This window comes from Dipodomys ordii, unplaced genomic scaffold, assembly GCF_000151885.1.
Source record: "Dipodomys ordii isolate 6190 unplaced genomic scaffold, Dord_2.0 Scaffold86, whole genome shotgun sequence".
Taxonomy (NCBI): domain Eukaryota; kingdom Metazoa; phylum Chordata; class Mammalia; order Rodentia; family Heteromyidae; genus Dipodomys; species Dipodomys ordii.
The window spans coordinates 2,172,947-2,184,107 of NW_012267302.1; the positions used below are offsets into that span (position 1 = coordinate 2,172,947).

Genomic DNA, 11,161 nt, shown 5'->3' on the forward strand with positions numbered 1-11,161 from the left:
CGTGGGGCCTGAACTCTGGGCCTGGGCGCTGTCCCTCAGCTCTTCAGCTCAAGGCTAGCGCTCTACCACTTGAGCCACAGCGCCACTTCTGGCTTTTTTTTTCTTTTTGACTTATGTGGCGCTGAGGAATCGAACCCAGGGCCTCAGGCTTGCAAGGCAAGCGCTCTACCACTGAGCCATCTTCCCAGCCCTATATCCCCAATCTTCAATGAATTCCTTGAATAACTGCTATCATTTTATGTTTATATGGAAGTTATGAAAGTTTTAACTGTACCTGTTTAAAAATTATCCTTGCGGGCTGGGAAGATGGCTCAGTGGTAGAGCGCTTGCCTTGCATGCCTGAAGCCCTGGGTTTGATTCCTCAGCACCACATAAGCAAAAAATGAAAAAAGCCGGAAGTGGCGCTGTGGCTCAAGTGGTAGAGCGCTAAGCCTTGAGCTGAAGAGCTGAGGGACAGCGCCCAGGCCCAGAGTTCAGGCCCCACAACCAGACCCCCCAAAAAAAAATTAAAAAAATTATCCTTGCTCTGGCGTTGGTGGCTCACACCTGTAATCCTAGCTACTCAGGAGGCTGAGATCTGATGATTGCAGTTCAAAGCCAGCTGAGGCAGGAAAGGCCATGAGACGCTTATCCCCAATAAACCACTGAGGAAACCAGAAGTGGTGCTATGGCTCAAGTGGTAGAGCACTCACCTTGAGCTGAAGAGCTAAGGGACAGTGCCTAGGCCCAGAGTTCAAGCCCCATGACTGACAAAAAGAATAAATAAAAAAAAATTATCCTTTAAAAAGAAAACTAAAATTTATCCTGTCAAGAAATTTAAAAATACAGGCATTTTCATCTTATAATTTATCCAAAAATACATTTTTAATAGGTCTAGCAGAGATGTCAATAGGCAACTTAAGAGAAAAGGAAATTAGAAAAATCCAACATTTAAATAAAAAGATGCTATATATAATTAATAAACAGTGAAATACACAATTAGATATCATTTGGCAAAATCAAAGTCTAAATATGTCCAGTGTTGGTAACATGGCTAATGGAAATAATAGTGTGTGTGTTTGCCAGGCAGAAAAGTGTGTCAGATTACATCTCCAATTAACAATCAAAAGCCAGAAATGGAGATGTGGCTTAAATTGCAAAGCACCAGCCATTACCAAAAAACTGACCAAGAATATGAGGCCCAGAGTTTAAGTTCTGGTACCAACACACAGACAGAATTTTTTTCTTTTTTTGGTTGTGGGGCTTTAACTCTGGGCCTGGGAATGTCCCTGAGCTCTTCAGCTCAAGGCAAGCTCTCTACCACTTGAGCCACAGCACCACTTTTGGTTTTCTGGTGGTTAACTGGAGATAAGAGTCTCACAGACAGATATCCCTGCCTGGGCTGACTTTGAACCGTGATCCTCAGATCTCAGCCTCCTGATTAGCTAGGATTACAGGCATGAGCCACCAGCACCAGGCCAGAATTTTTTTTAACAATCAACAAAGAAACTTCTAAGATCTCCAGGGGGTGGGGTGGGGTGGGGTGGGGGAATTATACTAATGAAGGTACTTTAAGTAAACAAAATAAACAACAAATAAATGAGAAAAATAAACAGAAACACAAAGTTGAAGATGGGGCAATGCACAGCTCTGTCTTGTACAATTCTGTAGGGTATTCCCAGAAGCAGATCAACTACTCAGATTTTCCTGGACTGTCCCAGTGTTAAGACCGAAACCCCTTATTTCTCAAACAAACTGGGCAAGATTTAGTGAGTCAATCACAGAGATAGTTTTGGTAACAGGACATCTGGGAGTGCTACCTGATTACAAGCCTTTTTAGTAGGCAATTTTAAAATGTACCAACATAGCCAAGTGTTGATGGCTTAAACCTGTAATTCTAGCTACTCAGGAAACTGAGATTGCAGTTCAAAGCAAACCTAGGCAGGAAAGTCCATGAGATTCTTCAATAATCATCAAAAAGCTGGAAGTAGTCTAAGTGCTTGAGTAAAAAAAGCTAAGGGACAACATCCAGGCGTGGCACAAAAACCTGTACCAAAAGCCTCAAAGGTTCATACTCAAACGTTCATATAGCTAAAACTTCAGCCTAAGAAAATAACCTGGAGTAAAGAGATACATTGTGTAAAACCCACAAAAATGTGTACAAAATGTGCACATTTTGTATAAATATGCCCAAAGAGCAGCAATATATTACTGTAAACTAGACATAATATACAATATATTGCATATGGTAATATAAATTATAAATATAAAACTATGACCATAAAAATTTTTGATCTGTTGTGGAGCTTGAACTCAGGGCCTGGTCACTGTCTGAGTCTCTTTGTGCTCAAGACTAGCACTCTACCACTTGAGAAACAGCACCACTTTGGGTTTGTGAGTGGTTAATTGGAGACAAGAGTCTCATGGGGACTTTTCTGCGCAAGTTTGATTTGTTGGCTCCGGTTGTGGGGCCTGAACTCTGGGCCTGGGCACTGTCCCTTAGCTCTTCAGCTCAAGGCTAGCGCTCTACCACTTGAGCCACAGCGCCACTTCTGGCTTTTTTTTTTTGGCTTATGTGGCGCTGAGGAATCGAACCCAGGGCCTCATGCATGCAAGGCAAGCGCTCTACCACTGAGCCACCTTCCCCGCCCTGCGCCTGCGCAAGCTTGATATGAACTGCTATCCCTGAGGATAGCATATCTATCCCTAAGGATACTCAGCCTCCTGAGTAGCTAGGATTACAGGCATAAGCTACCAGTGTTCAGTAAGTATAAAACATTTTTGAAGCCTCAAATACATTCTCAGCCATCAGCAGAGTGATACTTCACCTTTAGAAGGTGAAGAAGAGATGAGCATTTGAATGTAGAATTGTTTGAGTCTATGAAACTAAACGGCAGCAGGGCTTACCTCTCCAACTGATGGAACTTGCATACCAACCATGTAGTTCTGCTGAGATCCTGATGGGATGAATGATTCAGGCACAGAGTAGGCAGCCTCCAATGTGACCTTCAGAAGATTGCCCCCTAAGACCTGGGCTGAGGTCAGTAAGGGCTCTCCCACAGATACCTTAACATCAAGACTGCACTGCTGTAAAGAAGAAAATGACGCAGAATTTGAAAATTGCTTTAGCCCTGTTTTGGTTGGTTTTTTTTTCATCATCTCATATCTAAATATGAGGTTCAAGACAAAAGAGCAAGCTTAATTACTTCTATAATGAAACAACTTTGTCCAGACCCCTCTGTACAGTATTTTCACAATAAAAAAAACTTATTAAAAAAAAGAACTAACTTTGTTCAGGTCCTATGAGTTGGAGAAAGAACCAAATAGAAAGACATACTCCTTGCTGGGCATTGATGGCTCATGCCTGTAATCCTAGCGACTCAGGAGGCTGAGATCTGAGAATCACAGTTTGAAGCCAGCCTGGGCAGAAAAACTCCTGTGAGAATATTATCTCCAATAAACCACTGAAAATAATAACAGAAGTGGGGCTGTGGCTCAAAGTGGCACTAGCCACTCAAGGCACTATCCTTGAGAAAAATAGCTCAGGGACAGCGCCTACACCCTGAGTTCAAGCCCCACAACTGACAACAACAACAAAAAGAAAACCTTCCTCCTAAACCCAGAATGCTTTCTCATCACAGTAAGGCAAAATGCATATACAAATACATATAGAAAAGAAAATGATGATACTATACCTAAATATCAACAGCTGCTACAAATTAGTAGCTTGTATTTTGTATCGCTTTTGTAATTTCAATGTAGTGCTTTATAATATGTTCAAATCTATACGTATGTATGCATATGCAGATATACATGTATGTCTCTAATATTTTCATATGGAATAAAAATTAGATTTAAAATGTGGTTTGATTGCTAATTACATTGGACTTCAATGCAAAGAGACTTACTAAATTGAATGGCAGGCTAAAATGTTAAGTTAAAGCCGATTACCTTAACACCTGGCCGAAGAGTCTCTAAGGGCGAGCCCTGCACAGGGTGTAGTGGGACTGATATTTCAAATGAACTCTCTCCTGTGAAAAGAGGGCCAAGATGTGCCCAAGAAGGAAGGTTAAATTAGTACGACCACAGGCATAAATAAATATCCTATTTTCCCCTCAAATCGTTCCATTTTATTATGACTGAGTTTTATAATTCTCTAGAGATAAGTTTATGAGTGTTGCTATTTGGGGGAAAATCACTTATCTCACCTTCCAGTAATGGAAGAAGGTCCACCACAGCTTGACCAAGAATTAAGGTCTTTTCTTCTTTCTGCTTCTTTTCCTTTGGTAAAACTTCAGTCACAGTCACTGAAAAATTAAATTAAATTAAAAAAGTAAATAAGCCAGGCACCAATGGTTCACGCCTATAATCAATCCTAGCTACTTAGGAGGCTGAAATCTGAGCATCAAAGCCAGCCCAGGCAGGAAAGTTCGTGAGACTCTTATCTCCAATTAACCACCAGAAAACCAGAAGTGGCGCTGTGGCTCAAGTGGTAGAGGACTAGCTTTTAGGTGAAGGGCTCAGGGACAGCACTAGGGCCCAGAGTTCAAGCCCCATGATTGACAAAAAGAGAAGAAGAAGGAGGACAAGAAGGAGGAGGAGGAGGAGGAGGAAGAGGAAGAGGAGGAGCAGCAGCAGCAGCAAATCAACTGAGAACATTTCTATTTCATCTGTAAGATAATCAAGGCACAGAAAATGAAGTATTGCCAAATAAGTTTAAGAAAAATGAACTTTGGCTGGGGGAACATAGATTAGTACAGCATGTGGGCAAGCTTTGGGTTCAATTCCTCAGCTTAGAAGATAAAGACTGCAAAGTTCAGGCACGAGCGTGTGTGCGTGTGTGTGCACGCGTGTATACACCAGGGCTTAAACTTATACTCTGGTTCAACTTTTTTGGCACTGTACCACTTGAACCATGTCTCCACATCCAGCTTCTCATTGATTAATTGGAGATTAGAGTCTTCCAGATTTTTCTGACCAAGCTGGCTTTGAACCTTAATTCTCAGATTTCAGCTTCCTAAGTAGCTGGAATTATACTGTGAGCTGGCAACTGGCCAAAGTTTAGTCTTAGATTCAAAGCTTTGATGAAAAGCTGATTAAATTAGTAGGTATGTTTACCTGTGCCAGAAGCAGTTAAGTCATTGTTTCTACAGTAAGGACCATATGACTGTTCCAACAACAGTGACCAAGTGCCACAGATCACTTCATAACCAGCATTTTTTTTAGAACCACCAGGACTTACAGAATGCAGGTTTGTGGGCGATGTCATCTAAAGTGATTCCTCCATCCTGATTGTACTCAAAACTGCTAGTGAAGTTGTATTTTGTAATTCCTTCTGGAGAAACCGTAACTTTTGAAGAATCTCCCAGTACTACTTGATTGAATTCTGCACGAATAAAAGTAACTGGAGTATCTCCTTTAAAACCTTTCTGTTGATAGAAACATATCTGTTTTAAATTACATTCAAATACAAAATTTCCCTACATATCTGGTAACCCATTTTGAATTGGGCTGAACAGTGTTTTCCATTTTTCCCCCACAATCAAGTAGAACTTGTTAAACATGTATCAAGTTGTAGTTAAATGTAACATTCTAGTTACATACCAGTATGTTAAAGTTTTTTAAAAGTGCTTATTGTATTGGTTGGTTGTAAAAATATATTATAAACTGGGTACCTTTAATCCTAGCATTCAGGGGGTGGACATCTGGAGGATCTAGTTTCTGCCAGTTGGGCAGAAAAGTCTATTTCTAATTAACCAGCAAAATGCCAAACTGGAGACATGGCTCAATTGCCACAGTATCAACCATGAATAGCAAGCTGAGAGTGTGAGTCCCTGAGTTCAAGCCATGGTACCTACACACATATTCAAAAAGTATATTATAGAGCCAGGAATTGATGCTTCATGCCTTCATTCTTAACTACTTGGGAAGCTGAGAGCAGGAGGTGGGAAGATCACTCTTCAAGGCCAACCCAGTGTCTGGGTTCTCTAGATTCTATCTCAAAAGGAAAACAAAACAAAACAGCAAAAGGCAGGGTTGGAGGTGTGGCTCAAGTGGTAAAGTGCCAGCTTGGCAAGCATAAGGCCCTGAGTTCAAATTCTAGTACAGCCAAAGAACAATGCATGTTGTTGAATATTTAACAATAAGTAAAGAAATTACACAGGAAAACAAATTACCTGTAAACTGACTCCAACATGTAAGCACTATTAACATTTTAGAATACATGCTTTAGTGTATGGCTCCGGCCATACATTTTTATATATACATTTTAAAACAAATATGGTTCATTACTCATATCCGCTTTTGGAACAGCTTTTTAAACTTCATAATAGCAAACTATTGTCATCTCATTATTCTAATTTTTGATATTTATGGCAGTATGTTATTTCAGTTCCTCAAATAAAGTTAATTAAATGAACTAAGTAACTTAATGGCAGTGATGGGAGGGAGGGAACAAGTGGGAAAGAGGGAATAGCTGATGCTATGCAAAACAAAAGAAATGTACATATCACCCAATGTGGAAGGAATAACTGTATCGCAAAGCTCATAGAACTCATAAATGTTATAGACCGTGATAGACAACTTGCTCCAGGAAAGTTAGAATGTGTTTGTGACTTTAACTGAGCATCACTATCCCACAATACTGTGAAATTTGGGAAATTATGTAACCACTTAATCACAGTAAAAAATTTGGAAAAAAAAAAAGAAATGATCACAAAAGGGCAGGGGGAGGGGGATTGAGCTGAGTGCTGGTGGCTCATGCCTGTAATCCTAGCTACTCAGGAGGCTGCGATCTGAGGATCATGGTTCAAAGCCAGCCAGGGCAGAAAAGTCCAAGAGACTCTTATCTCCAATAAACCACTAGAAAAACCACAAGTGGCACTGTGGCTAGTGGTAGAGCACTAGCCTTGATCTGAAGAGCTGAGGGACGGGACCCAGGCCCAGAGTTCAAGCCTATGACAGACGAAAGAAGGAAAGAAGAAAGAAAGAAAGAAAAAGAGAGAGAGAAAGAGGGAGGGAGGGAGGGAGGGAGGGAGGGAGGGAAAGAAAGAAAATTGGAAGCATTTAGATTCTTCTAAAAAGAAAAGGGGAAAAAAGAACTTAGTGGAAAAACTAAAACAACTTCTTATTCTACCCCTGTTAAACTTAGTATTCAAATGGTCAGGTATTTTAATTACTCAGCAATGTGATTTGCTGAGCAAAGACTAAAAATAAGGAACAGAAGGGGAAACTACCATGGAAAGCCAAATAATGGAAAATTCCATTATTTTTCAGATGCTCCCAAACTAGGAACATTACAGAATATAACTTTACCAAATCATATCCATCTGTCACAGTGATTTGCACTACTCTGGTTGTTTGTGTGACCGGTTCCATATCAGCAACTGGGCATCCTCTCCGGTCTTCTTTGGCTGGTCACTGTAAAGAAAACAAACAAACCTGTCCCCTCATGTACATTATCTGTCCCATACACAAGTACTATTGGAAAACCTAAGGACAAGTATTGCCCCGATTCCCTTTTCCAATGTCTGCTGATGGACAAACAGTGCTTTTAGAGATGGATGCAAGCAAAGCCCCACTGGTTGGTACTAAAAATATTCATATATGCGTAATCTATCAAGTACCAATTATCACAAAACATTGCCCTACCATTCACCATCCTTCACAGTGTACATTGGTACTTATTTTTTCCAATCTGCAAAACTCTCCTCAAAGATTATTTCTTGGTTTTACAAAAATGTATCTTGAGAGAAAGGCAATCCATATAAAATGACAATCTACTGGAAAAGATTTTTACATATGTCTCCATCAGATTATACTTCTAATTATTTTCCAAAAACCAAGGAAACAATTTAAAAAATAATTAGTGCTACTTGTTTTGTTTGTATGGTTATGCTTTTCTAAGTCAAATTGGAGTTTATTCAGTTGAAAAACTGAGGCTATACTATGCAGTCTATGTATGATTAATGTTACAAAAATAATACAAACATTTACAGTCTTCAGGCTTTGTAATTATTCTGGTTCCACCTCTGTAACTCCCCCATTTTTCCATTTACCTAAACATCTCAGAGCATTTGTTCAACTAGACTCTTTCAAGACTAAGTGGCACTGAATTTTCTTATTCAGTGTACATTTGAAAAGCCCTTTTATATCAGGCCCATTCTTTCCCCTATGTGAGTAAGATCTTCATGTCCCTTCCTTCTGCTGCTATAACAAGAGCTTTCCAACTGGTCTGACTCCAGTTCCTTTTTTTTTTTTTGGGGGGGGGTCCGGTCATGGGGCCTGAACTCTGGGCCTGAGCGCTGTCCCACAGCTCTTCAGCTCAAGGCTAGTGCTCTACCACTTGAGCCACAGTGCCACTTCCGGCTTTTTTCTTTTTGCTTATGTGGTGCTGAGGAATCAAACCCAGGGCCTCAAGCATGCAAGGCAAGCACTCTACCACTGAGCCACCTTCGCAGCCCCAGTTCCTTTTTTTCTCTCTCTAATCCACACTATTTCTGTCCAAATAATTCATGTAAATTGGGCCACTTGTGGGGGGCACAGTCCTGTAATCCTAGCTACTTTGGGAGGCTGAGAATGGGAGGCTCACAGAGAAGCTGGGGCAGAATAGTCAAGACCCTATCTGTTGGATATGGCAGTGCTAAACCATTAATGACAGGAAGCCGGAATTAGGTGGATCCCAGTCCAAGTATGCACTAGGGTAGGAAGTGAGATTTTATCCTAAAAATAACAGGTAAAAGCAGGGCTAGAGGCATGGCTTAGCAATAGAGCACCCACCTACCCAAGGGCATGTGGCCCTGAGTTCAAACCCCAGCACCACCAGAAAAAAAATTAATGATTCAGCTAGATACTATGGTAAGTGTTGAGAATATAAGAAATCAGGTGTAAAATCCTTAACCTCAAGAAGTGAGGAAGAAAGACATGAAAAGACTAAAAGCTATTTTCTGTATAATGGGTGCTCTGACAGTAGAAGGCAAAGAGAGGAGAGGAGAATATAATTGAGAAGAGGAGAGGATGGAATTAACTTTGATTATGGCTTAGTATACACCCTGTGCTTAGAACTTTACAAATACCATAGTATCCACTCTTCCAGGTGAATAAAAAATGTCTATATATTAAGTGCTAAAGGTGGGAACAAACTGGATTTGGGAGTATATGTATGGTGTGCCTGCCAGAAAAATCTCCTTCTAAGAGGTGACCTGAAGCAAAAATAATAGACTAAAATGATGTTCTAGGAAAAGAATAGATGTTCAAAGACAAAATTTAAAATGCAGAGGCAAGGAAAATAGCTTATGTATGTGTATACTGTATGTGTGTGTATTTTGTAATGCCAATAATAAAATCTAGGGCCTCATGCATGCTAAGCAAGCTCTCTACCACTGACTTGTACCTGGAGCCCGAGGAATGGGGAGATAAAAACCTTATTTTACTTAATAACTGTGATAAATGTCTAACTTTTCTGAGCCTCAGTGACACCATCTGTAAAATGGGCATAACCACTTCTGGCCTTGGGTTCACCTTTGTTGTGAATATTCCCTAAAACAGTCAAACCATTTGAGATATGAAGCACTACACAATATCAATGTTGGTGTGTACTACTTTCCTCCAAGCATCTTGAAGATACCACCTGCTCCCAGGAAGCTGCAAGGTAGAGGGTCAAGGGGGAAACAGGAGGAGATGGGGAGGTCGGCCTGGAGAGGTCGCACCGGGCGAGGGTGATGGGAGCTCTCCGGGCCCTGTTCCGGCAGGAGACTTGGCACCTGTTGAAGTCAGTGGCACAAGATTTGTGTGATAGGGTGTTGTGCAAAAAAGCAGGGAGGGAGTGGGGAAACCTGGAAGAAAAGCTTTATCCGGAGGAAAACCGTCTTACCCGAGGCGGGCGCTGCTGGGTTAGAAAAGCCGTGCGGCAGGCGCTGCGGCGTTTCCGCAACTATAGCAACCAACAAGTCTCGCGCGAATTGCCCTCCTGAGCAGGCGGCAAGCTTGCGTCTTCCGAGACTCCCGCGCTTGCGCGAGAGCCGGCCGGGGCGGCCGCGTCCCCGCGCTCCGCAGCTGCGCCGCTGCGCCGCTGCGCTCTCCTCTTCCCTGCGGGATTTTTCCTTTCAGGATTCTTTACCTTTGGAAGAGTTTGGATGATCTCGTGTATTTCACTATTCCTCCATGTAGGAGAAAAGTCAAAAGGACATTTAAAGGAACAAAGCCCACACGTTTTCTTTTTAAATGCATTGGAACGGAGATCATTTTGGATGGGTGTTCTCCAGTCTCAGCTAGATGGGAGGCTGAAGCAAGAGGTTCGAGATTTAAGCTACCTTGAACAAGCAAGACCTCGTCTTAAAGTCTTATAGTCGGTGTTCACTATTCTTTCTCTCAACTTTAAGCGCATTTAACAAACCAATATTAGGTATCTGATTTGTGCCAAGGAGCGGAATATTAGAAATATATATATATATATATGTATGTGTATATATAGATAGATAGATAGATATTCTTGGCAGAACTTATAATCTAACATTCTAATTCTAGTAACTTCATTTTTGTTTAGAAGTCCTATTTGATAAAAGGAGAGTTCTCAGAAGAAGAGATAAAAATGGCAAAGACACACATGAAGAACTGTTCATCATCCTTGGCTGTAAAGGAAATACAAATAAAAGCAACCCTGAGATACCACCTTACCCCAGTCAGAATGGCCCACATCCTAAAGTCAGCCATCAACAAATGCTGAAGGGGATGCAGAGAAAGAGGAACCTATTGCATTACTGGTGGAAATGTCCACTAATACAACCACTTTGGTTGGGGTACCTCAGAAAGCTAGGTATAGACCTCCCCTATGACCCAGTCATACTACTCCTAAGCATCTAGCAACAGGAACCAGGATACAAGGACCCATGCACCTCCATGTTCATTGCAGCACTGTTCACAATAGTCAAGATATGGAAACAACCCAGATGTCCCACTACAGATGAATAGATCAAAAAAATGTGGTAGCTATATACAATGGAATATTATATAGCCATTAGAAAGGACAAAATAATGGCATTTTCAAGGAAATGGATGGAACTAGAAAAAATCATTTTGAGCGAGGTAAGCCAAGAGCAGAGACAAATGGCACATTATCTCCTTGATATGTGGGTGTTAACTCCAAAATGCAAGGAGATGTGACAAACAGGATCTGAGAAACTAA

At 41.1% G+C, this 11,161-nt stretch overlaps 1 protein-coding gene across 1 annotated transcript in view; it reads right to left on the minus strand.

Annotated features, from left to right (window-relative positions):
* Cfap70 (cilia and flagella associated protein 70) overlaps nt 1-7,356 on the minus strand; it is a 92,963-nt gene extending 85,607 nt beyond the window's left edge. Inside the window, exons 1-5 of the mRNA XM_013025594.1 lie at nt 7,294-7,356; nt 5,222-5,408; nt 4,188-4,286; nt 3,931-4,010; nt 2,887-3,066 (exon numbers count right to left, since the gene is read on the minus strand). Of these exons, the coding sequence (XP_012881048.1) occupies nt 2,887-3,066; nt 3,931-4,010; nt 4,188-4,286; nt 5,222-5,408; nt 7,294-7,356 (609 nt within the window). The remainder of the gene's footprint in view (nt 1-2,886; nt 3,067-3,930; nt 4,011-4,187; nt 4,287-5,221; nt 5,409-7,293) is intronic.
* Between the last annotated feature and the right edge of the window lie 3,805 nt (nt 7,357-11,161).